The sequence below is a fragment of the Photinus pyralis genome, unplaced genomic scaffold (assembly GCF_008802855.1).
Source record: "Photinus pyralis isolate 1611_PpyrPB1 unplaced genomic scaffold, Ppyr1.3 Ppyr1.4_LG8, whole genome shotgun sequence".
NCBI lineage: Eukaryota > Metazoa > Arthropoda > Insecta > Coleoptera > Lampyridae > Photinus > Photinus pyralis.
This window is the reverse complement of record NW_022170819.1, coordinates 17714413-17741913: the sequence shown is the minus strand read 5'-3', so window position 1 is coordinate 17741913 and position 27501 is coordinate 17714413. Positions and strand designations below refer to the sequence as shown.

At 35.9% G+C, this 27501-nt stretch overlaps 4 protein-coding genes across 7 annotated transcripts; 2 read left to right on the top strand and 2 right to left on the bottom strand.

Moving 5' to 3' along the window:
* Positions 1-4095: 4095 nt before the first annotated feature.
* On the bottom strand, positions 4096-5865 carry LOC116178926 (facilitated trehalose transporter Tret1-like). The gene is made up of 2 exons (XM_031498586.1): positions 5663-5865; positions 4096-5528 (listed from the first exon to the last, which is right to left on the bottom strand). The coding sequence occupies exons 1-2, from the start codon at positions 5748-5750 to the stop codon at positions 4177-4179; spliced, it is 1440 nt and encodes a 479-aa protein (XP_031354446.1). The 5' UTR covers positions 5751-5865; the 3' UTR covers positions 4096-4176.
* Positions 5866-9513: 3648 nt separating this feature from the next.
* LOC116178919 (facilitated trehalose transporter Tret1-like) lies at positions 9514-11142 on the top strand. 2 transcript variants are annotated; one of them, XM_031498576.1, is made up of 2 exons: positions 9514-9722; positions 9788-11142. In XM_031498576.1, the coding sequence occupies exon 2, from the start codon at positions 9897-9899 to the stop codon at positions 11109-11111; it is 1215 nt and encodes a 404-aa protein (XP_031354436.1). In that variant the 5' UTR covers positions 9514-9722; positions 9788-9896; the 3' UTR covers positions 11112-11142. The 2 variants fall into 2 exon arrangements, with proteins under 2 accessions (XP_031354436.1, XP_031354435.1); XM_031498575.1 differs by having other exon boundaries at positions 9769-11142.
* LOC116178920 (protein singed wings 2) lies at positions 11025-26640 on the bottom strand. 3 transcript variants are annotated; one of them, XM_031498578.1, is made up of 8 exons: positions 22217-22276; positions 22080-22157; positions 13339-13636; positions 12374-12533; positions 12185-12324; positions 11804-12139; positions 11552-11761; positions 11026-11505 (listed from the first exon to the last, which is right to left on the bottom strand). In XM_031498578.1, the coding sequence occupies exons 3-8, from the start codon at positions 13624-13626 to the stop codon at positions 11323-11325; spliced, it is 1317 nt and encodes a 438-aa protein (XP_031354438.1). In that variant the 5' UTR covers positions 13627-13636; positions 22080-22157; positions 22217-22276; the 3' UTR covers positions 11026-11322. The 3 variants fall into 3 exon arrangements, with proteins under 3 accessions (XP_031354439.1, XP_031354438.1, XP_031354437.1); XM_031498579.1 differs by lacking the exons at positions 22080-22157; positions 22217-22276 and adding an exon at positions 13711-13739 and having other exon boundaries at positions 11025-11505; XM_031498577.1 differs by lacking the exons at positions 22080-22157; positions 22217-22276 and adding an exon at positions 26331-26640.
* LOC116178921 (gamete and mating-type specific protein A-like) lies at positions 20815-21552 on the top strand. The gene is made up of 2 exons (XM_031498580.1): positions 20815-20975; positions 21072-21552. Exons 1-2 carry the CDS (start codon positions 20924-20926, stop codon positions 21410-21412), a joined length of 393 nt encoding a protein of 130 aa, XP_031354440.1. The 5' UTR covers positions 20815-20923; the 3' UTR covers positions 21413-21552.
* Positions 26641-27501: the final 861 nt, after the last annotated feature.

The window sequence follows — 27501 nt, the reverse complement described above, 5'->3', positions numbered from 1 at the left end:
GTCAGGGCGATCATGGAGATCATCGAGACCGCTAGGAAGCAGTTGATCCTGGTTTTGGCGGTGAAGATTTGATAGAAGGCTTCAGCGCATGGGAGAAGAAGAAAAACTCCCAAGTCTTGTCACTTATTTTGCTTACGGTAAGTGACAAATATATTTACTAAATAGGGTCCATAAACCAACAGAAAAGGCGTGGATAACCCTAGACCAAGATTTTGCGTGATGCATCAGCTTGAATTTCTGGAAGATTTAACCAACATTAAGCAAGGATATGTTTTGCATATTTCAACATTTAAACTTTTTATCACTTTTTAGCGTAACACAACGAAGTTGAGGTAAAGCTTATGTGCTCGTGTTTCCGTCCGTCCGTCCGTCCGTCCGTTCCATCGAGATCTCGGCCCCTGGGCCACCTAGAGACTTCGGGTTTTCGCTAATTGATAGCTGTAATGGTCTATATTTGCCCAATTCGATCAGTTTCATTTAACTCCATATTTTGCGCAGACTGCGCAATGCCAACTTTCATATTTATGGGGATATTTCTTTGAAATTTTAACCACAGACGCTTCTAGTAAAGTTAACATTTCGCGCATAGTAAAAATTATGTGGGCATGCGCAGTGACTGCGCAATGCCAACTTTCTTATTTATGGAGATATTGCTTTGAAATTTTAACCACAGGCGCTTCTAGTAAAGGTAAACATTTCGCACCACAGGCGCTTCTAGTAAAGGTAAACATTTCGCACATAGTAAAAATTATGTGGGCATACGCAGTGACTGCACAGGCTGCTCATAGCCAACTTTCTTATGTATGGCAATATTTCTTTGAAACTTTATTTTACTTATTTAACTCCTCTCTTTCTCTGGACGTGGACATGCTTCAATATGCAGATTCGACATTTTGTGTGCTTTTGGTGACGATGCGTCGTTTCAATACTTTGTGTTACGCGGCAATACCCACGAGTGGGGTTTGGAACATTTTTGATAGAGTTCGGCTAACAGCAGTGCACCGCATAATTTTAACCGAGGAAGGCTAACATTTTTGTATCGTAAAAGAGCCTGTCTAGCAGAGATGGGCAGTATTCGATTTTGTAAATACTTTTTAGTATTCAAATCCTTTATAGTCCAGTCAAATTACGGTTTGGGCTGGATGTTGTCACTTCACTCAACGACACCAAGCGTATCCTATGTAAAAAAATTTACTGATTCCGAAAATCATAGTCCCCCCAGCCGGAAACGCCCGGAACATATTGTTATAAACAAAAAACGAAGAAAAAATGAGAAAATGTCGTGTTTTTTCACATTTGACTGCCAATATCTCGTTAACTATTGCTCTGAGGGAAAAAGTGAATAGAAATGAACTTGTTTAGAATAAAATTTTCTATAAGATCCGGTCCGGAACGCTAATTTTCAACTGTTATTTTTATTTATGGAAAAATGTAAAAAAGTTATCTCGAAAATTAACACTTTGTTATTATTAAGTAAAATTCATCCGATCTTTTTGAAAATCCGTATTTAGTAACTTCTTTTGATAACAAAACAATATGACAAACCAGATCACCGTAGGTTTCATACTCATTGATTAATTAGATAAACAAGTAGAAAAAGGTATGCTTTGTCTTTCAAACTGGGGGACTACAAGAGCGTTCCCAATTTTTTATAATATAGTGGAACCGTAAAACAATCTTTTCCAATAATCGTCTCGATCATTTTTGCAAATCAACGGACTGTGGAATTTTTTTAGTTAACTAACAAATCGAATAGCTTCCGAGATTTAACAAGAAAAGTAACTCTATAATCGGCCCTTGGCACTCGGATTAATAAAAATCATTCTTTTTGGTGAAATAGAAGCATAAAAAAAGTTCACGCTGTAAAGAATCGATCGTTGCGACCCGATTTGCAAAATCATTTTTGGTTGTTTCGAAAACTGGCTTCAAAGTCAAAAGCTGATTTCTCGTGAACTATTAATCGGATTTGGACGTATTTTTTTTTCAATGTACGGCTTTCCGAGAGCTTTACATTCGCCTATTATAGAGTTATATTTTTTTTGTTATATTTCGGGAGTTATTCCATTTGTTAACTAAGAAAATTCTTCGGATTTTGAAAAAAAAATTGCACAGTCCAGGAATCATCGGGAATTATTGGAAATGATTGTTTTAGGGTTATAATATGTATAAAAAAATTGAGAACACTCTTGTACTCCCCCAGTTTGAAAGACAAAACATCTCTTTTTCTACTTGTTTATCTAATTATTCAATGAGTATGAAACCTACGGTGATCTGGTTTGTCATATTGTTTGTTTATCAAAAGTAGTTACTAAATACGGATTTTCAAAAAGATCGAATGAATTTTACTTAACAACAACAAAGTGTCAATTTTAGAGATTACTGTTTTTACATTTTTCCCTAATAAACAATAACAGTTGAAAATGAGTGTTCCGGACAAACTGTATCTTATAAAAAATTGGGAACGCTCTTGTAGTCCCCCAGTTTGAAAGACAAAGCTACCTTTTTCTACTTGTTTATCTAATTAATCAATGAGTATGAAACCTACGGTGATCTGGTTTGTCATATTGTTTTGTTATCAAAAGAAGTTACTAAATACGGATTTTCAAAAAGATCGGATGAATTTTACTTAATAATAACAAAGTGTTAATTTTCGAGATAACTTTTTTACATTTTTCCATAAATAAAAATAACAGTTGAAAATTAGCGTTCCGGGCCGGATCTTATAGAAAATTTTATTCTAAACAAGTTCATTTCTATTCATTTTTTCCCTCAGAGCAATAGTTAACGAGATATTGGCAGTCAAATGGGAAAAAATACGACATTTTCTCATTTTTTCTTAGTTTTTTGTTTATAATAATATGGTCCGGGCGTTTCCGGTCGGGGGGACTATGATCCGATTCAGCGGATTTTTTTACATAGAATACGCTTGGTTTCATTCAGTGAAATGACAACATCCAGTTTATACTACTTTTAGAGCTAATTTGACTGGACTATTAAAGTATTCAAATACTTTGTAAATAAATACCTTTATGGAAGCAGTATCTGTATTTGTAACTCAAATACTTTCACAAATATTTAGTATTTGGATACTTCGTAAAGTATTCGAATACTTCGCAAGGTATTTGAATACTTAACCTTCCCTTTTTTTACCAAAAATCGACTACTCCAAAATTTATCTTATTAATTTTGGTGCGTAGAATCCAAAACAATTCGTACTTTTTCGATCAGACATCTCAATCAAAAGTTATAGACTAGAAACCAATTTCGAAAGAAAATTCAAAGGGCTGTAACTTTTGAACTAGTAGCCCAATCTTGGAACTGTTTGAAATTATGGATTCTACAGGCCACATACTATAAGAAAATTTCTTTTCCGAGTCGATCTGAGACAATTTTTTTTCGGGCCTCAAAAATCAAAAATCGACTGCACAAAAATTTCTCGGCAAAACACTTTTTCTTATTAATTTTGGTGCGTAGAATCCAAAATAATTCGTACTTTTTCAATCAGACTTCTCATTCAAAAGTTATAGACTAGAAACCAATCAAGAATCGTAAATGTTGTAATTGAAGAAGTAGTGGTTGCTTATTTCAATGGATTGATACAAAAATACGCTGCCCCTTCTTTATGGTCTATATTTTCGATGCTTAAATGCACCCTATTTGTTTTTGAGAAAGTGGACATAAGCAAGTAAGTTTTAGTTCATTATTAATTTACTGGTTGTAATATATGAAATGTTTTAGGTTTAAAACCTTGTTCGCGATTCTAAAAAGTAATTCTAAGGGTTATCAACCTAAAAAAGCGAAGACATTTGATCCAAGAGAAAGAGAAGTGGAAGTGGTGTCGGTGTCGCATTTTTATTAGTTGACAGTTTTTCTCGTCTAATTGCTAGGCAACAGATTTTCATTACCTTAACAACCCCAATTTACTCGGTAAAATACAAACCTCTTGTGCAATTATAAGTGATAATCCACAATGTTCAAAAGGGAAAAGTTTCGTTATCTTCGAAGATACGAATTTACCCTTAAACTTGGCAAACGAGTCGGCTCTAATTAATTGTTACTGTATTGCTAACTAAACTTGTAAGAAAACACAGTAAATGCACTTAGTGAAAAAGACGTTTAATACAAAATAAATACGTACTTATATAAACATGCTAATCACAATTGTCCAAAAATTTTCTATGACTTTAGTTCATTTTGGATCTGTTCGAGGGATTTACCACGAGTTTCGGGCACATAAAACTTAATAAATATCACACAAAGCACCATACACACTGCATAGGAGTAGAACGTGTAATGAGGTCCAACTTCCTCCATCATTACCGGTAAAGTTTTAGTGATGAGAAATAAGCACAGCCAGTTTGAGGTGATGGTAATACCGTTCGCCAATCCCTTGATAGCCGGCGCAAACAGCTCGCCGTTCACCATCCAAGGCACCGGTCCAAGACCGGTGGAAAAGAAACACGCATAAATCACTGTGCTGGCTAAAGGTATGGCGCCCATGCCAACAAAATTAATACCGTTTAATTTCAAGTGAAAGTACATCGCCAAAACCGTTAGGCAACAGCATGCCCCCGATGCGGATATGTACAGCAAAACCTTCCGCCCAACCTTTTCAGTTACGAAGATGATGGCGATGGCAGAAAGTAGTTGAACCGAAGACAAAATAATGGCGGAAGTATATTCGTTTAGTTGCGTTTCGGCAGTCTGAAAGATGTACACCGTGTAAAAGGTGACCCCGTCAATTCCGCTGAGTTGCTGAAACACCATCAGACCCATCGACGCGATTAGGCCTCTAACCACAGCTTTCGATCGCAGCTCTGCCAAAACGTTCATTTTTTCATCGGTTTTCTTGTGCACGCGTTCGTAGATTTCGTCCAGCGCGTTTTCTACGTTAAACCCTTCGCTCCGGTAGAACCGCAACGCCCTCTCCGCCTGTTCGCGTTTATTGATTTTAATCAAGTACGCAGGGCTTTCGGGCAGAAAACAGAAGACGCACCCGAAAAGTAACGCGACAGTGCCCAGAGTGATGGTCAAAGCAATGTAGGACATAGACGCGCCGCAAATTGCCACGAAAACCACGCCGGCGTAAATTAAAAATTCGAAAAACGTACCCAGCGTACCCCGAAGGGAGACGTCGGCTATTTCGGAAATGTACATGGGACCGACCACTGAAATGCCACCGGTCGCTACTCCCGAAAGGAGTCTGGCAATGCACAGCGCGTAAACGTTATTTGCGAACAGCACAATTATTGTAAACAGCAAATTTGGAATCACCAAGGCTATTGTCGATTTTTTCAATCCGAAACGGGTGGCCAGGTATCCCGATGGTATCGCGGTTATAAGCACGCCAATCGCCAACATGGATCCTATCCATGATCCCTCTTCGATTGTTAGCGTGAACGGTGGGGAATTTTCGAACAGACCCGAGGAGTTGGTAGAGTTGGATGTGGGGTCCGGCTCTAGCAATTGTGGAAGAACTGGTGATGTCCAACTTAACGACGCTCCCAAGGACACCGGTCCCAAGCACACTGAAACGTAAAAAATTGTGAAATTTTCAGCGAAAAACCAAGGCTAAAACTAACTTTCTAAATTATTTATTTAAACTGTTTCAATAGGTTTAATCCAAAACCTTCATTTTGAAGTTTGATAAAAATGAACATACCTGTAGCGAGAAATTGGCGCAATTTTCCGATGGTCCTCTTTTTTTTGAAATCCACTTCTGATTTTTTGTTTAACTCCAGATCCTGCATTTTTGATGATACCTTCGCAATTTGTTTCAGAAATTCACGCGCAATTTTCAACGGGTGTGTTCGGCGAACCGGTAAAAAGTAAATTTCGTTACACAATTTACCGTTTTATTAAGATTAAAAGATTAGGATTCGAGTACAGGAAAGTTATCTAAATTACTTCATTCAAATTTGAAAAGGCTTAATCTGATACGTCGTTGCTGATAACGATTGGTATGGATTTTAGGTGTGAAATTTTATCAGTACTTGGCATCAAAGTGGCATGATATGCGTGCAGATGATTTAGGGATTATGTCAACATTTACTCTTTGGCATCGTTTCCCACACTATACTGCGGCAATTATAGTAAAAGAAATTTACAATAAAGCAAACATTTATATCCACACCCCGTAAGACGAACTTGAAGATTTTTTTAATAAAAAGTGAAAATTACCAAAGAGAACAATAGGATCTATAGATACATCTAAGAAATCACTTACAAAAAAAAGTTTCTAAAAACATTTTAGGGCATTGGTTCATTGGGAAAAAGTGCCAGCACCCAATTTTTTACATTCTTATATTTTGTTGGGAGGTATCCTCCTCAACCCCCCTCACCGTCTCACAACTTGCGTGTTTGCGCTCCACTACCACGAAAATGCATAGAAGTTTGCCAATTCTGTTTCCGCCGACCTGTACCTACACTTCATGCCTACTGCTTGGATGGGTCCTGGCAACCGTCAAAGAAATGGAAACTAAACAAAAACTACCAATTGCTGAGGTGGTATGGGATTCCAGCGAAAGAGGTCTCCCTCAATGCCTACAAGTGCAAGTCAATGACATTGAAATAGCCCGATATCTCTTGTCTTCCTCCACCGAGTAGAAGAATTTATTTTTACAGGGCAATTTCGGGAATCGGGATTGCTTATAAATCATTTAAACATAATCGATCAATGAAACAAAAATATTTGGCGCACTGCAAAAGTTACAACCCCCGCAATTAAAGGTTGCTATAAATGTAAGTAATTTTTTAAAAAAATACGTAAGTTTAAAACGAGCATGAAATTTATTTTTAGAGGGTAGTTTCGGGGTTGCTTATAAATCATTTAAACATAATCGATCAATGAAAAAAAAATATTTGGCGCACTGCAAAAGTTACAACCCCCGCAATTAAAGGTTGCTATAAATGTAAGTGTGAATTTTCTAAAAAATACGTAAGTTTAAAACGAGCATGAAATTTATTGTTACATGGCAGTTTCGGGGTTGCTTATAAATCATTTAAACATAATCGATCAATGAAACAAGAATATTGGCGCACTGCAAAAGTTACAACCCCCGCAATTAATGGTTGCTATAAATGGAAGTGTGAATTTCCTAAAAAATACGTAAGTTTAAAAGGAGCATGAAATTTATTTTTACAGGGCAGTTTCGGGGTTGCTTATAAATCATTTAAACATAATCAATCAATGAAACAAAAATATTTGGCACACTGCAAAAGTTACAACCCCCGCAATTAAAGGTTGCTATAAATGGAAGTGTGAATTTTCTAAAAAAATACGTAAGTTTAAAACGAGCATGAAATTTATTTTTAGAGGGTAGTTTCGGGGTTGCTTATAAATCATTTAAACATAATCGATCAATGAAACAAAAATATTTGGCGCACTGCAAAAGTTACAACCCCCGCAATTAAAGGTTGCTATAAATGTAAAGTGTGAATTTTCTAAAAAATACGTAAGTTTAAAACGAGCATGAAATTTATTTTTAGAGGGTAGTTTCGGGGTTGCTTATAAATCATTTAAACATAATCGATCAATGAAACAAAAATATTTGGCGCACTGCAAAAGTTACAACCCCCGCAATTAAAGGTTGCTATAAATGGAAGTGTGAATTTTCTTAAAAAAATACGTAAGTTTAAAACGAGCATGAAATTTATTGTTACAGGGCACTTTCGGGGTTGCTTATAAATCATTTAAACATAATCGATCAATGAAACAAAAATATTTGGCGCACTGCAAAAGTTACAACCCCCGCAATTAAAGGTTGCTATAAATGGAAGTGTGAATTTTTTAAAAAAATACGTAAGTTTAAAACGAGCATGAAATTTATTTTTAGAGGGTAGTTTCGGGGTTGCTTATAAATCATTTAAACATAATCGATCAATGAAACAAAAATATTTGACGCACTGCAAAAGTTACAACCCCCGCAATTAAAGGTTGCTATAAATGGAAGTGTGAATTTTCTAAAAAAATACGTAAGTTTAAAACGAGCATGAAATTTAGTGTTACAGGGCACTTTCAGGGTTGCTTATAAATCATTTAAACATAATCGATCAATGAAACAAAAATATTTGGCGCACTGCAAAAGTTACAACCCCCGCAATTAAAGGTTGCTATAAATGGAAGTGTGAATTTCCTTAAAAAATACGTAAGTTTAAAACGAGCATAAAATTTATTGTTACAGGGCACTTTCGGGGTTGCTTATAAATCATTTAAACATAATCGATCAATGAAACAAAAATATTTGACGCACTGCAAAAGTTACAACCCCCGCATTTAAAGGTTGCTATAAATGGAAGTGTGAATTTTCTAAAAAGTACGTAAGTTTAAAACGAGCATGAAATTAATTTTTAGAGGGTAGTTTCGGGGTTACTTATAAATCATTTAAACATAATCGATCAATGAAACAAAAATATTTGGCGCACTGCAAAAGTTACAACCCCCGCAATTAAATGTTGCTATAAGTGTAAGTGTGAATTTCTTTAAAAAATACGTAAGTTTAAAACGAGCATGAAATTTATTGTTACAGGGCAGTTTCGGGGTTGCTTATAAATCATTTAAACATAATCGATCAATGAAACAAAAATATTTGGCACACTGCAAAAGTTACAACCCCCGCATTTAAAGCTTGCTATAAATGGAAGTGTGAATTTCCTAAAAAATACGTAAGTTTAAAACGAGCATGAAATTTATTGTTACAGGGCAGTTTCGTGGTTGCTTATAAATCATTTAAACATAATCGATCAATGAAACAAAAATATTTGGCGCACTGCAAAAGTTACAACCCCCGCATTTAAAGCTTGCTATAAATGTAAGTGTGAATTTCCTTAAAAAATACGTAAGTTTAAAACGAGCATGAAATTTATTGTTACAGGGCAGTTTCGTTGGTTGCTTATAAATCATTTAAACATAATCGATCAATGAAACAAAAATATTTGGCGCACTGCAAAAGTTACAACCCCCGCATTTAAAGCTTGCTATAAATGTAAGTGTGAATTTCCTTAAAAAATACGTAAGTTTAAAACGAGCATGAAATTTATTGTTACAGGGCAGTTTCGTGGTTGCTTATAAATCATTTAAACATAATCGATCAAAGAAACAAAAATATTTGGCGCACTGCAAAAGTTACAACCCCCGCAATTAAAGGTTGCTATAAATGTAAGTGTGAATTTTCTAAAAAGCTCGTAAGTTTAAAACGAGCATGAAATTTATTTTTAGAGGGTGGTTTCGGGGTTGCTTATAAATCGTTTAAAGATAATCGATCAGTGAAACAAAAATGTTTGGCGCACTGCAAAAGTTACAACCCCCGCATTCGAGAAGTGTTATGCATGTAAGTGTGAATTTTCTAAAAAATTACGTAAGTATAAAACGAAAATGAAATTTATTTGAAGAGGGTAGTTTCGGGGTAGCTTATAGATCATTTAATCCAGACGAATCGTGAAATTTTCGTGTTGCATGTACTATTGAAATACAATGAAATTGTGCAATTGAGTTAATCAAATAAAGCTAAACAAAGAAAGAATTTTGTCGCCTTTGTCAGAGTATTTACAACCAGATAGCGTATGTTCTGATTTACTGCCACACGTTGAAACCGCTAATCCGATCTGCACACAGACCTTAAAACAAAGCAGCGATTGCTCAGTTGAAGCTAAGAAAATGCCACTAGTCAAAAAAACTAAGAAGGGCGACTTAGTTCCAAAGCTGAAACAGTTCCTTGCCACGCGTAAGTTTTTTTCCCCCAAACTATTGGCCGAAATGCTATTTTTCAGTATGCTTGGGTCCCATCAGTTTGGGCGCCTCCCTGAGTTGGACCGCGCCAGTACTGCCCCAACTGCAAAACGAAAACTCCACGTCGACCGTCCACCTAACAACATCGGAAGGGTCCTGGGTGGGATCCATGGTTGCGATCGGCGTACTTACAGCCGCCCTGCCGTCCGGTTACTTAGCTGACCGTTTCGGTGTTAAAAAGGTGACCATCGGCTTAGTTCTTCCCGTGCTGGGATTCACGGCGATAGTCATTTTCGCACAGGACGTATACGCATTGTGCTTCGGACGTTGGCTGGCCGGTATGGCAAGCGGTGGCATCTCGGTAGTGGGTCCCATGTACATTTCGGAAATATCCGAAGTCTCCATTCGAGGAACTCTGGGATCGTTCTTCGAATTTCTGATTTATGTCGGCGTCATGATCGTAGTCGCCTGCGGAGCGTTCGTTCATTACATAACGCTCACGGTGATTATGGGTGCGCTGGCCTTTATTCTGGGGGTCGTTTTCGTTTTCCTACCCGAAAGCCCGACGTACTTGATGAAATGCGACCGAAGAAGTCAAGCCGAGCAAGCCTTGCTTTTTTACAGACCTCCAGATTACAACATTAACGGGGCTTTGGATGAAATTGAAGAGTGCCTACATCTCGGAAGAAAGAAAACGAACATTAGAGAAGCTCTGAAATCGCGAGCAGTTCGGCGCGCCTTCCTTGCCGCTGTGGGATTAACAATTATTCAGCAGATGAGTGGAATTGATAGTGTTCTTTTTTACACGGTGCAAGTTTTCCAAGCAGCCGGTACGAATCTGGATCCTTACATGTCGTCGATAATAGTCGCACTTGTTGAACTAGTTTCCACCGTTATTGCCGTTTTTGTCATTGAAAAGGCGGGGAGAAAGGTCTTTCTGTACATTTCTTGCATGGGAACGGGGCTTTGTCTTGCAACCCTCGCTTTGTATTACCATCTGAAAGTGCTCGACGTTTATTTCACTGGTATGAACGTAATTCCCTTGGTAAGTGTAGTGGTTTACTCATTTATGTTTGCTATCGGACTTGGACCGGTTTCCTATTTGGTTTACGGGGAGCTATTTGCGCCAGAGGTCAAGGGTTTGGCAATTGGTGTTACTATAACCACCAATTGGACTTGCCTGTTTATAATTACAAAAACGCTGCCGGGGATGATGGACGACATGGGCCCACACGTACCGTTTTATATGTACTCGGTTTTGGTAATGACAGGAACGATATTTATCAAATTTTTTATTCCGGAAACGAAAGGAAAAACCCTTTCTCAAATTCAGATGGAACTGGAGGGATTTAAATGCCCCAACCGCGACTGTTCTGCTTCCTAAAATGAAGGGATAAAGTTGTTTCAGATTTTTGGTTCCTTTTCAGTAGGTTGGTGCTCCCTAAATAGATTAATGTTTTTCCTTTATTGCACAATTAATTGCTTTGTTGCAAATCATTAAGTCAGTCATCCCCCCAGAAAGTTGTGTCATGATAGCTGGAAAATTGCAATAAAAGTATCTTATACTAATACAGTCTTAATTTATAAACATTTCGTTAAGGAATTTTGGTAACAATCCATGGAAGTCTACCGGTTCGCTTAAAATGGTAATAATCGTAGGCCAGCTTGCCTAAAATTAATATAATGAGGCTCGCCAGAATCCCATTGACCATATCGAGGGCGTTAACCGCATAATCGTTGGGTAAGCGACAGACCGCACTTCTCGATAGGGTTATAATCTGTAAAGACACAGAGTTTATCACCAACACCTTTTTCAAAGTTTACCATCGCTGGCGACTTTTTATCGCTCTCCGGTGGAGAACATTTGACATCCGCAATGTCCTCCACTTGAGATTGGTACTTTCTGAGCAGGTCTTGAAATGATGGAATGAATGAGCAGTCGCATTTCCATGGATTTTCGCCCAGGAACAGTCGTACCGCTTCGGGCATGTTAGGATTCTGTTGCAGCGCGTTGTCCAGTGCATACGTGGGTACCTAAAGCACAGATTACTAAAAAAGTCGCGTTGGATTTCCCACCTGCACTAGCTGGTTATTCCTCAAGGATAACACGCGAAAATGTGAAAACCAGTAGGAACCCTCGAGATCTTCGATGCTGTCAATGAAGTTGTTGTCTAGGTCTAAATCTTGCACGTCCTTATAAAGGGGGTTGGTTACCAGTGGCATTAAGCTACGTATTTGGTTTTTATCCAGCGCGAGTGTCTTGGTTTTGTTTGGTAGTGTCGGGGGAAATTCGAGGAAATTTTTATTCGAACAATTTACTTCGATGATAGGTTCCAGCTCAAAATTATGAGGATCACGAACGACATCGGACATTGTGCAGCTACATCGTTCGGGACACATAGTGCGAACATTCTACAATGCCGTTGAGTGAAAAACAGAAACATTTCGCGAACTTACCTTCTTGAATTCGGCGATAGGAATGATCGGTTTGCCTTGGTATGGTGGCTGGTAGCAGGTCATATTGTCCACGCCATAAATCGACGTGGTTTTTAGCTGTTCTACCCAGTCCATGTTTAATGAGCAATTCCAGTGGTTATCTGAATAACGTCTCCAAATAGGTGCAGTTAAGCAATAGTGTTATCTTACTTGATAAATTTGTAAATGAAATTCGATTAATATCCCGAACGACTTTCTCATCCAACCTCTGTAAACTATTTCCACTCAAATCGAGTACCTCCAACTTTGTTAACCAAACTAGGAATTTTGTAGGTATCAACTCGATTTTTAAATCTCGTAGTTGTAGCACCTGAAATAATAAAGAATTTAGTGTATATTGGAGTTTGTTGCGTCATTTAAATTAACCATTTGCACCAAAATAGATGTTTAATATGACTTTCAGATCATAAAAATATGACTAAATAACGTAGCGTATAGAAACTACAAAAATAAACTACAAAGTAATAAATTACGAAAGCAAGCAATAAAACTAAATTTATATAAACGCTTTCTTGAGGTTTACTTTATAGCAGGAAAGCAACAGTGTACATGAGCACAGGAAAAATTTAATACAACTTTTTGGATAAATCTGGACGATATAACACTACCTAATGGTCGGGGTGAGGATAGAGCAAAGTGGAAAGATAAAAGTATTTATGTACAGAGATAACACAAGGTTGGAAAGGCGAAAGAGAAATTAACACCATGATTGCGATGTCAAAACTAGCATTTAATAGCAAAAGTGGAGGATTTATGCAGTGAGCGCAGAAAAATGAACTAAATTAAGAAGGAAGTAATCCGCAAAAGTGTTCAGGAAGAAAGGAAAAGATTAAGAAGGAAATTTGATGACGACCTGAAGATATGGGCATTAACAAAAAACTAATGATGATGATGTCCAAAAAGTGCTATTTATTTTAATGCGAATTAAGTATATCCAAATGATTTATATCACTTAAGAATTGGTCCAATTAACCAGTTAAAAGGCCAACCAAATTAAGTGCATAACTTTCATTTTCTATTTGTGGTGCGTAAATGTCTTCGAGATCACTAATTAGCCTTTATTTAGATGCAATAACCACTATACCTTAATGGTTATTACAAACGCATGTTCTTACCTTGATCTGATTTTGGGGCAAAACCGAGTTGGTTATCGACGAAATATTTCCTTGCCAAATTGTAATGTTCCTCAAATATGGGAATTTGGTATTGATCTTGTGGAGATTTAACGTTTCCTTGTTCACGTTGCACATCTCCAGGGTTCTCATTTTCATCATGTCGTCACTGGTGAGGTTGTCGAAATGGTTCTCCTTCCAAATTCGCCCGGAGCACGAGTATGTGTTCGTGTTTGGAAAATGTTGACAGCCCGATGACGGACGGCACGGGCTGCATTGTTGCATCATCATCAAAAAAAACCTGTAATTAAGTCGTAAATCAGAAGCCTACCTTACAATTTATAAAGATGTAGGTCAGGATGTAAATTGCACTACCTTCACCGTGGCCAAGGTAAAAGTTCGACGGCAGCCGATGGATGAATCATTCAATTTATATCCACGCTTAATTTATGGATTCGTGACCTGGCGAATTGCATATTTTATGTAATTATATGGTAATACATTTGTGTAATTGGTAGGTTGTAGTACACGCAATCAATACCATGATCTTACTTAATCTAATGCAACTTTAGAAGGCGTTTGCACAATTGTATTGATTTCCATCAGATGCAGAAATTATTAAAGGACTTTTGCGGAAGCAGTAAAATTTCGTGTGCGTTTCTGGTGGCCAAACCCAGAAAGAAAACTGATGAAGCGTGGATTTGTAAAATTTTGAATTTTAAATTAAAATGGGATAACCAAAATTATAATCAAGGTACCAAATCTGTTAAGGAAATAGTAACATAAGGTAATATAAGACGATAAAGGGATATTTTATTTATTGAGTGAATTAACTTTCACGAGATTACTACCGGCGCCCTCAGAGGTCTAGAAAGATCTTAGCTGCTCTACATCACTAGGAAAGGGGCACATCAAGATGAAAGAGGTAACCTTCTTACAGAGGAATTTGCAGCACAGTAAGGGGGCGACCTGTTTAATAGGCCGTCAACTATCATTCAAATTATCAGAACTCGCGTGTGTATTTTACGTTCCAAAAACACCGATCGTGGCGATCGTCTAAAAATGGAATCTGGGATCCCGTACCAGTAGCAACGGCTTTCCAAACGAGGATCTTTTCCAAATTTTACTACGAAACCTGCGATACCAGCAGCTTTATCGAGATTAACACCCGAATTAAATTAAATACTATCCTTATCAGACTACATATCGATCACTCTGACAGTCAAAAACTCGAATGAATCCTTTAGAAATCCTTGGAAAGTTCCAGTCCTGATGTTAGCTTCAATCAAGGTAATTTTAGTGTGCTGAGGAGATTGATTCTGAAACAGATGACTAACTAACTAATCAAATGTAAGATTGATAATTTCACTGTTAATGATGGTAAGTATTAATACCTAATTTAATTTTGGTGCGTAGAATCCAAAACAATTCGTACTTTTTCGATTTTTCCCAGTCGATCTGAGACAATTTTTTTTTTCTGGCCTCAAAAAAAGGCACCAAACTTTCTTGGGAAAACACTTTTTCTTGTTATTTTGGTGCGTAGAATCCAAAACAATTCCTACTTTTTCGATCAGACTGCTCAATCAAAAGTTATACTCTAAACCAATTTCGAAATAAAATTCAAAGGGCTGTAACTTTTGAACTAGTACCCAATCTTGGAACTCTTTGAAATTATGGATTCTACAGGCCACATACTATAAGAAAATTTTTTTCCGGGTCGATCTGAGACAATTTTTTTTTCGGGCCTCAAAAAAAGGCATGTATAACCTTCCTTTTTAACCAAAAATCGACTGTACCAAAATTTCTCGGGAAAGCACTTTTTCTTATGAATTTTGGTGCGTAGAATCCAAAACAATTCGTACTTTTTCGATCAGACTTCTCAATCAAAGGTTATAGACTCTAAACCTATTTCGAAATAAAATTCAAAGGGCTGTAACTTTTGAACTAGTAGCCCAATCTTGGAACTGTCTGAAATTATGGATTCTACAGGCCACATTCTATAAGAAAAATTTTTTTCGTGTCGATCTGAGACAATTTTTTTTTCGAACCTCAAAAAAAGGCAGTGTATAACCTTCCTTTTTTACCAAAAATTGACTGCACCAAAATTTCTCGGGAAAACACTTTTTCTTATTAAATGTGAAATCGGAGTCCAAAAAGTCAAAATCTAATTTGAAATACTCTAAAATTGAATTTAAAAAATTCAGAGGTGATCTCGAGGATTGCTTACGCTTCTGGAGTCAATTCAAAAGAATTACGTTACAGGTGTCTATGTCTATGTATGATTTTCGTGGTCGGGTACACCGGACGCCACCATGACCACCTGACAATTTGTCAATTTTCAAAATCTTTCAGTATTTAGGTCATTGAGTTGCTGTAACCGTTTTTGCGATAAAAATGATCAGCTTAATTAAAAGTACTCTTATGCTAATGCTTGCACATGGCATGATTAAGAAACCGAATAGTTTACATACGTTATGTTCCGATATAGGTAATGAATAATATATAAGCCGTATATATGCGACAAAACGAATTTGTAAACCGTCCACCTTCGCAACCACTTGACTGGAAAAAATAAAGAACGACGGGAAAGCATCGATTTTTACAGAGATATCCTACTTTATAAACATTCGGCGAAATGTTTGCACAATTACGAAGAAAAGAAAAAAATCTGAAACCGCCGCGCGATTTGTCAAGAAAAATTCTGTTGAAATAACCATCTTCATGTAACTAGATCATTGCAACACGTGTGCAACTTTTTCCTTTTATTTAATGTAAAAATGACGATTAACCTTGTTCCTTTTATTATTCTAAACGATTTTCTAGTTTGGTAACGTTCGAGAACGCTGTAATTTTAAAATATTTGGCATAGTTGCGAACGAAATTGGGGCAAATTTTGCGTGCCCAAATAACATTTATAAATTACCTTAGCTTTAGCGCAAGAGTTGATTAACGAGGATTTGCGTTAAATTAAATGTTCCCGTTTGAATATTGCTCTCAACAAGTGAGTTCGTATACAAATTACCGAGCGTGCCAAAAATAATTTTCTTGGGTGTTAAACGGTAATGGTTTTTTGAACAGGTGTCGCATCATCTGTTAAGCATTTGCTCCGTTTTTAGTTGGTCTTTAACAATTTTAATATAACTACAGAGATCTAAATTGATGTAACGGGATTGGTTGTAGGACAATTCGCACCCGGACATTTCGCACCCGGACATTTCGCACCAAGCAAAATTCGCACCAAAGATATTTCGCACCCGGACGTTTCGCTCCCAGACAATTCGCACCCGGATAATTCGCACCGGAATAATTCGCACCAGAATTTCGCTCCCCTGAGAGGGTATTTTGTGTAAGGTTGACTTTTAACATAGAAAGTCGGCTATGAAGTATTAAATTAGCTCAGAGCTTGAAATCTCCAATATTACTCACCAATACCACGTTTTATTACTTTGTGCATGTAATAGACGTACACCTATATTTAAAATTTGGATACTTTCAATATTAAGGTATAATTTGGAATCGTGACGTCCATTTTGTGTTCAAACTCTAAATGGGATAATCCGGATAATTTATTAATATTGAATAAAAGTTCTCTAAACCGTTCCCATATAATTTAATAAAACGAAGTGATACACTACATGTTCCGACCAACGGTCATCTTCAGGTGATCTACAAGATGGTAGAGATCATTGAGGAGAGACTATAGCTATAAAACTTACAATAGATGGAAAACAATTAAAAACCCAAAAGGGCAGTAAAACTGGAAAGCCCAACGACCATATCCGTGGTTGGTTCCAGAGTAAAATTGAAATTTGAAGAGGTTGATAAACTAAATTTTTTGCAAGGGAGGGCCGAACCTAAAAACTAACATTAGACGACGGTATAAGCAACGATGAAACTTACGTATAAAAAAGTCAAAAGGTTAAAAGACGATATCCTAACTAATAAAATACCCAATTAAGGGCTTTGAAACTGGAAACCAGCTGCACTTCCAAAATCAGTGCTCGGTTTAGCTAATCTTACCTTGTCATCGTTGACCCAGATCCTGGCATTGCATGTTAAACTAAGAGCCGATGGATCCTTCTTTGCTCTTTTCGCTCGACACAGCCATGATGAGCAGTTTTGGAGTTGTTCTTAGCAAAGAGGTACATGTATCCTTCATAGATTATGTATCTCTTTCCCCTTTTCGTTGTTATGCGCCCGTATAGCTTGCACCGCCTAAATCTCATACTTATCCATTATCAACTTTTTGTAACAAATCAAATTTCAACTTTTAGCCTCAGGGACAAGTCCATTATTGATGATATTTTCCTTGATTTTGGCATTTTAATGTGGCACTTAAATATTTATGTTGGTTAAACAATAGCCATACAATTTGTAGAGGAATAATTTTTTTAATAGTATTTATGAGGTAAGAACTCATACGTACAATCCTATGTACCTTTTTAAATGGAATGGCAGTAGAGATATTAGGTCACTTTAATAGCATCCATATCACTCAAAATCTGGAATTTAGTACTTATTTTAGTGTAATCTCCGTATTAAACATGAGAACACTTGCTAAAGGTACCATGAATGAAAATTTATTTTTAAAAAAACAAAAAAAAGGTAAAAAGACACTCATCCGTGATGTAAATTGTCCATGCAATCATGTTCACAAGTAGACGGATGCTGCTAAACGCTGGTATCGGCCTATCAGCAAAACTGTCACCTGACATTTCTTAAACCTATTTACTCAGTTTTATTGTACCAATTCACAATCAAGGTTTTTTTCATTTGGAAACCTTTTAGCACGTGCAAATAATATTGCAATAGGAATATAAAAGTCTAAATAAAATTTTAACAATTATTATTTGTTAATAGCTGCAAGTTAAGTTTCCTAGTTCTCTAACCTTCGATGTCGTCCATTTAAAGGACACATAACGAAAAACGTATGTATTGTCTTAAAAGAATCTCAAGTAAATTATAATCCTATTTGAACGTAAAACAAATAGATTCTTGAGAGTTTCCGTAAAATTAAAGAGATAAAGAACTGTAAAGTAACGAAAAAAGCAAAAAATGTTGATAAATATCGTGAAAAATTGATCTTGCTATAAATTATGTGGCTATTATTTAAATAATATACTGAAATTGTTAAGATCCATGACTCAATGGGGTGCTTAAGAAGCTTCGGAGAAATAACACCAAAATCTACCCATTTATTATTATAACAATTTTTATGGGGAGATTTTGGTGTTATTTCTCCGAAGCTAAATAATACACGGTGGTGCATTAGAAACCATACATAGCTATTTCTGTAAATTAAAATAATTTTCAAAAAACGCTTTGGCACGTCAAATTGATCATGGAAGGAAACAGTGTCTAAAATTAAACTTGCTCACTAATGTCTTTGTCTCGCATCGCTGACAGTGCAACCCTTCAAATCTTAAATGGTCGCCCATCTCTGAATTCGGATATGTAATTTTTTTGGTTTAGTTGTTTTATTTCCAGCGCATTCGACGTTGCAGGTACAAGTTTTCTCTTTTTTATACCACTTGCAACTGCATAATTTTGACGCACGATCGCATTAGTGATCGGCCCGACATCCTTCCAATGACATAAACAACAGCGTGCCCTCAACTTACTTTTAAAATATTTCGAAAATATCAAATCTAAAAAATTATAGTCTCACCAAATTCAGAGAAGGAAAGCCTTTCCAATGATGTCCTATCTTCCTTGTTGCGCAATTACCAATGCTAAGGGTTTTGCTTTAGTACTAGGTATGCCATACAAAAATTAAAAAGGAAGAATATAGGTACTTAATAATTACAAACATTTAAAAGAAAAAATCATCAATATCGACCTGTTCCTAAAACGTTTCAAGATTTTCAAAACCCTTACTGTTTTGATTATTAACAATCTCTTTAAAAAATGCCAGAATTTTTCCTTGTATCTCTTCAAACTATAAAATAAATAACAGTAAGAAAATCAAAAAGACACTTTTAAGTTCATTCACTACCATAGTTGTAGCAAAGATACCGCAAAAAAATAAGCAGTTAGTGTAATTTTACTCAGTCACCAATAAAATCAACATATAGCCATATGTGGTCAAAGAAACGTAAAACTGGTTCTAAGAAAACTGGAAACTTACCTTTTCTGAACACCACCACAACACTACCACCAGAAATAAAATTTTTTTAAATTAAAAAAAGTATACACAAAATCAAAACCCGTGCTCAGATGAATTTTAAAATACCACTCTGTCAAATGTTCAAGAATGAAGATACTATACAGGCGTAAAAGTTCTAATTAGTTGTGGTCATACGTAGTTAAACCTGATTTTTCGGACCTAATTACTTTTACCTTGTAATAAACCCTATTCATCTTCCAGAAATAATAGAAAGGATGTCATTACGATATTTCTCTTATTGTTTCTTTATGAAGTGCAATTTGTGTTATCGGGGTCTTTTCAAATTTACCTTTAATTATAATATTATCTTAATTACTTATCCAAATTTAGTGCCATCTATGAAATGCATTGTTCTATTGTCATTTATACATACTCGTTTTGTCTAAAATAAATTTAATTCATTTCCTTTGTCACCCTTTTCAACTAAAGAAATAAAGAACAATTTTTTATGTGTCTTCATTAAGAAATCTTTATGTAAGGGAGCGTTAAAATTACTTCCTTTTTCTATTTTCATCTTGATCTTATAATGTAAATATTTTTAACTTTAGACTTATCACTTTGTTTGTGTACGGTATTATATGTTGATTCTGTTTTAATATTAAGAGCGTCTCAAAAGTAGCGAATATTACACATAATATTGTAGGAATATTACACATAATATTGTAGATATACTATAACTAGGTATAACTATTTGGTACTATTATTTGAAACGTTTTTCCATGAAGTAGATGTTTACCAAGATGTGCACTACTACATACATTCTGTAAAGGCAATGGTCTAGTAGCCTCTTAAAAATATTTAATTTTAATAAACCAAAGATTTACAGAATTATCCGGGTGTGAATTATTCGGGAGCGAATTTTTCGAGTGCGAATGGTCCGGGTGCGAATTATCCGGGAGCGAAATGTCCGGGCGCGAATTGCCGCACACGTCACAGGATATACAAAATCGTCAAACTACTTGCTAAATTCTGGCAAAAACCAAGACACAAACAATCTATTCCTGAATCTCGCCCTAGGCAGTGTATTTTTCGTGGCTAGCTAAAACAAAAGCAATAAAGACCGTTATTATTATTATTATATTCACGCCTTAGACCGAGAGACCATAACCATTTTCCGAAGGTGTTAATGGTTTTGGCATGTTTAAGACCTCAACTTTTGAGATGGTAGGTAATGGGTTGTGGTTTAAATCAAAATGAATTTGCAATCTACAGATTAATTCTTATGTGAGTCAGTCAAGAATTCCCCTACAACGATTCATCCAGTAGAGATAAGCATAGTATTCTACTACGCATAATCCAAAAAAGGGGAACCACGCTTTGTAAATCACTACAGAGTTATCAGGAGGGTCAAAGAATTATTAATTCGGATAGTTGATTTGTGTATGAGTATTTGATAAAAGTTATTCGATTATCGTTGACAAAATGTACAGAAAAATAGTGGTAATATTATTACTAGTGCACATTTTTATAAGTGGTAAGTGCAGCGATCGTAAAGACTGTCAGTCAGGTGCATCCACCAATAAAATATGCAGGTACATTCACGGGGTGTAATATTTTACATTTCTTGCAGATTGTCAATGGCAAAATCGAAGGCGAATGTTTACGGTACCACCCGAACCGCCATCAACATGGATAACTTCAACAACGACAACACCAGCTCCAACTAGAACGACCTACACAACGCCAAGGACCTCAATAGCTCCTAATACAACGACTCCACCTCCAACGACCACACCAGCTCCAACTAGAACGACCTACACAACGCCAAGGACCTCAACAGCTCCTAATACAACGACTTCGCCGACCACACCAGTTCCAACAACAAAACCTCCACCAACACCTCCATCGCCAAACCTTATTGGAAAACTTCAATTCATAGTATGTTCAAATTGTACCATAATAATGGCATAAGCAGCAATACCTGCAGTGAAAAATTCTATGCAAGAGCAAACTACTCTTACAATACAAATATATACAGCTTTTCACCTATGACTCTTATACTGTGTCATTTAGATGTTTTAGATTTTAATACACGATTTCGAGTCTCTTTATGAATCCAAAAAAAATTAATGGACTAAGCGAATCTCAGCGCTTTGCTAATTTCCCCAAAGTTTTCTGGTTTGTTACAAGTGAAAGGAAGTTAAGTGTCCGACTCTCGAAATGAACCGAAAACCGTGCATCGGTTTTTAAAAAAACAAAGGGATCAAATTTGCTTAGAAATGATGGGGGATTTCAAGAATAATTTTTATTTTCAGAGAAATCAGTGGCGTACCATCAATGTCTGCTAAAATGGGCATGTGAAATTCCGTACGAACGCCACTGATAGAAATTAAAAAAATGTGGTATGTTAAAAAATGCCTCTGGATACATAGTACATACAGGCCAAATTTCATTAAAATATCTAAAGTGGTTAAGACGTTTAGGACATAGGTTCATATGAAGTTTTCTTTTTAAAATGGACCCAAAAATCGCCCCCTTAAATATTGACATTCAATTATGAAACAGCCATAAAAGCGGCCGGTCGAACGTTACTGTCACCATAGTGTAAAGAATAGAATTACACTAAGCTATCACCCACTTTGGTGTGAGGACATCTCCACGTAAATTTCCTGCGTATTGTAGCGCTGTATACAGGCTGTTTCACGTAAATTGTTACCTAAAAGTATTTAGACTCCCATTAATAATTTAAAACTGAAAATATACACACCAACATACCATCACGATCGCTTCACTTCCGGTTTTAACAGATGTAGGTACCAACTTTCTTCTTTTAAATACACAATATTTTATTGCATTTTCGAAATCTACATGAAAATATGAAAATCTACGTCCTTTGATTCCACGATTTTCTATACCCAGCATCAAAGGTTTTCAGTTATTCAAGATTTTTTAAAATTGTAAAATTGACTGCTTTTCTTTAGCGCCCTGTACCTATGGCTCCATTGACTTTAATTTTAAAAAGTCTTCCAAAATCAATACGGCCACAATTTTAGATTTTAGATAGGGAATGTAATAGTTGATCGATGTAGAATTTTTTTCGACATTTGAAAGTGCAAAAAAATAAAGCAGATTTCATTTGAAAAAACAATCTTTATTAAAATTGACCATTAGTTTAAAACCACTCTGTAGAAGAGCGATCAAAATCTAGATCATTTTCATGTAGCATCAAGTATTTTTGATTTTCAAAGACTTTTTGAAATTCAAGTCAGCGGAGTCATAGGTACAGGGACCTAAAGAAGAGCAGTCGAACGTCAAACATTTTGAAAATTTTTGAATAACTTGAAAACCTTTGATTCTGGGTATAGGGGAATGTGGTATCAAACGACGTACATTTTCATCTAAATTTCGTTTGCACCGACAAAGTTAGGCTAAGATTAGCAACGAAGCTTAAAATCCATGGTAACCATTGTCGCAATAATAATCTATAAATCTAATAATCTTGCAACGTTAAAGTCACTCCGCTTCGCGTCGTGCCATTAAACTCGTTGCGCGTGCTTTAAAGACTTGATTATACACTTGTATCTTAATATACTATTTTCCGTCACTACCCTTTAATATGCCTTAGGGGCCGGAGGCGTACATAAGCAGCTTTGTGGCCCGTCTAGAAATAAGACATTCAATTACACAGTCTCCTGTTTTGTAAATAAAGTAACCAAAAAAAGCACAATTAAACAAGCTATTTAAAAATGAAAACAATAGACAAAGATGAGAAAACATAAAAATAAGTACAATAATAAAATGTTTGGTAGCCTCTTCAAAAAGATTAAATGCTAGTAATTAATGTACTGTGGTGGCTTGCTCGTAAATAATGAAATAAATTACAAGTACTACAATTCTGTAATGAGGTATTTGTATTTAAACGTAAAGAGTGTAAAGGTAAAATTCGTGAAGGTTAAAAATTACGAAATAGGCCGATTCCCTTAATAATTGAAACTCGTTCGAAATTACCATTTTTATTCGGCAATAAACATTAATTTTTAGTTTAATAGTTTTTTCAAAACGAAAGTAGCCCATGGTCGGTCCATAAACCGTAGGTAGATATATTTTGTGTATTTTTAAATAACAGGTAATGCAATAATTATTAAGGAAGTTTTTTGAAAATGTGTCGAACCCGAGAACACTCATTTGAAATGAGCGTTCGGCTTTATAATTAAATTTGGCTGTTTACGTTGTGGTTCAAGGCTATTTTGGCTAGACATGCAAATGCTTCTTTTGTGCATGTTCGACTTGACTAATATAATATCGATGCAATCACAATTACGTGGTTTTTCTTACGTCGGTCGGTCGCAAAAGTGGAATGCCAAAAGGTATTGACTTCAGTTCAAGAAGAAATGACCAAGACCTTTTGGAACTCCTCTTTTCTTAAATATCTTCCAAATGAAAGAGATAAACATTTAAAATTTGGCACACATCTGATACTCTCATAAACAAATTAGGGTTGACATTTAAAAAAAAAGTAGACTTCATACATATCAAATTTGGGACACGCTGTATAAAAAATTGATTACTCGATAAGTCCCTCTTTGAACATCTGGAGAGAAGAAAGGTTGATTAGCAACTTATACACGAAGCAGAGAGGTTGCACTGAAGGAGGGTGATAACTTGACTCAATGGTTTGGAATAGGAAGAAGAGTTAGGCAGGGATGTTGTCCATCACCAACTTTATTTAATAAAAGTCGAAGGCAATTAAGGTTGGAGCAGAAGAAGTAATGGATGTAAGGGTAAAGGGAGAGAAGTTGGAACAAGTAAATACTTAGACACCGCAGTATCAGACGATTGGTCGGGTAGAAAATAAATAATTATAAGAATTGCAATGGCCAAGACAGCGTATATGAGAAAGAGCGAGGTGCTTAAACAGTGATATTAGAATTAGAATTGAGAAAAAGGCTGGTGAAATATTTAGTTTGGAGTGTTCTGTGATATGGGTGTGAGGGATGGACGTTTTCGAAAGAAAATTCAAAGGGCTGTAACTTTTGAACTAGTAGCCCAATCTTGGAACTGTTTGAAATTATGGATTCTGCAGGCCACAGTCTATATAAAAAAATTTTTCGGATGGATCTGAGACAATTTTTTTGCGAGCCTCAAAAAAAGGCACTGTATAACCTTCCTTTTTTTACAAAAAATCGACTACACCAAAATTTCTCGGGAAAGCACTTTTTCTTATTAATTTTGGGGCGTAGAATCCAAAACAATTCGTACTTTTTCGATCAGACTTCTCAATCAAAAGGTATAGACTAGAAACCAATTTCGAAAGAAAATTCAAAGGGCTGTAACTTTTGAACTAGTAGCCCAATCTTGGAATTGTTTGAAATTATGGATTCTACGGGCCAAATTCTATAAGAAATTGTTTTTCCCGGTTGATCACAGACAATTTTTTTTCCGGTCTCAAAAAAAGGCAGTACTTTTAAGTTATTCAAATATTTGAGAACAATTTAGAAATGTTTAGGGAAAGTTTTTAAAAACAATAGGGACCTTTTTTTTATCCTTAAGACCATGTGCACCAATTTTCAAAGCGATCGCACGTTTCTAAACAAACTATCATGCACAAGGACAAACGGATGGTCAATAAAGGATCTGTTCCAAAATCGATAGGATTAATTTCAGAAAGGCGTACGTATCATGTGCACGACGTACGATCGCTTTGAAAACTGGTACACGTATTCTTAAGGATATAACTGGTATAAGAAAGGTCCTGGTAGGTACCTCCAATATAATAATTTAATAATAATAATACGCTTTTACTCTCCTTAAATTTGTATATAACAATAGAAATATAAAAAAAGCTAACCCCATACAAAGTATAACTTGATTTTTTATCTAGTATACTATTTTAAATTTTTAAGGTATTTGAATGAAAAGTATTTGAATACTTTTTGCTGTATTCGAATACTTTTCAAAGTAAGATAATGAAATACTTTTCAAAGTATTCGAGTACTTTTTATAGTATTCGAATACCTTTGATAGTATTAGCAAAGAGTAACCATAATACTCTTTGGTATTAGAATACTTTTGAAAGTATTCGAATACATTCTAAAGTATTTGAATACTTATTTTTTTAAGTATTTGAATACTTTTCAATGTATCTGTATCTAGTATTCGCTTGTGCTGGACGTAAAAGTATTTAGTATTCAAATACTTTTTGAAAGTATTCTGCCCAGCTCTGGAAGGGAGGAAGTATTAAGAAGAGCAGGAGAAGAAGCAAAATAATATTAAAAATGCAAAGAAAAATGGAGTGTTGGAGGAATTGGTGAAGATGGAAGGTGGAGGAAGAGGAAAAAGTAAATGGATTGATGATTTGAAGAAGGGGACCGGCTATGTGTGGATGCAGGGGGAGGCAATGGACCGAAAATTTACATCCGAAATATAACAAATCTTAGAAAATATCATGACACACATTTCTGAAATGTGGCAGAGATTTGGCCAATGCAGTTTCGAATTACTTATCCCAATTTTATTTTTGAATTGACGCATCCCAACAATAAAATTAGGAAACGTGATGGGTTAATAAAAAAAACAAATTATGTAAATGATAAACAAACATTATGCAAATATTTGCAGTATCGCAGTTAGCCTTCCTAATAAGTAATTGTTAATAGCTTACATAACGGCTACTTCTTTTTTCTCAAATTTATTACTAAATACGAAACCTCAGGCGTGAAATGCATTAGTTTATAGACTCATTATACGGTAGCTTTAACTGTTAACAAGATCGTTAACGTTAGCGTAGCGAGCGTAAATATTTACATTTTCTATCTATCCTATGGACGTAAAATACATGTAATTTTCGACACGTACGAAGACTTAATTAAGACGCCAAGAAAAGACTTACCAGAATATGTTAACGGCTCGATTAAAACTTTCCATTTTCACAGTTTTTCAGCGCAATTAATCCGCGAAAATACCGAGACGCTGATAACGTACCGTTTAAATCTCGCGTAGAGATTATACATCAGAAGGTAAGCAAAAGTAATACCTGATAATTACTTAGTGAGAAAAGGGGGAGGGATCTCGGCGTCGTGAAAATCTCTTCTTTTTATCATCGGAGCGTTCATAAAATGTACTAATTCGCGTAAAATGCATTACCTACACCTTGTCGGTGCGATTCGCGTGAAATTTCGATGCGTTTTGAATCTCTCGTTGCGCGAAACTTGCATCCGCTCTCTCTGGCGAGATTTAAAACTATTCGTCAATATCAAGGTACCGTCTATACATAGAACATACTTTCATTATTAATTTAGGCGTTTGGTTTCACTTTTGATCCTTGCACTGTCCCACGGTTCAAAACCAAAACCGCTCTCATTCAAAATTTGCATCAAAAGCAGGAGGTACTGGGTTGGGTGTAGGGATTAGTGAGAGAGAGCCTCCAGGTTGAGTGAACCAATTGGTCAGTGAGGGGAAAACTGAAAATGAGACATAGAACACGAATGATTCAGAAAATGCATTCGTCCAAAATTTTGAGAAGAATTATGGGAAGATTATGGTTGCAAATTATGAGCTGTACGCAATTAATTAAAAATAAATTACACTAATGCCCAAATCCGCCCCTGATCGAGTGGCGTGTAAACGAACTTTGTTTTCCTGTCGAGTCTCGGTATTATGGTGCGATAAGGATTTACTGATTACAAAAACAATGTAAAAATGCAATACTGTAAAATGCGTAAAGTTACAGCCCTTTGAATTTTCTTTCGAAATTGGTTTCTAGTCCATAACTTTTGATTGAGAAGTCTGATCGAAAAAGTACGAATTATTTTTGATTCTACGCACCAAAATTAATAAGAAAAAGTGTTTTCCCGAGAAATTTTGGTGCAGTCGATTTTTGGTAAAAAAGGAAGGTTATACACTGCCTTTTTTTGAGGCTCGCAAAAAAATTGTCTCAGATCGACCCGGAAAAAAAATTTTCTTATAGAATGTGGCCTGTAGAATCCATAATTTCAAACAGTTCCAAGATTGGGCTACTAGTTCAAAAGTTACAGCCCTTTGAATTGTCTTTCGAAATTGGT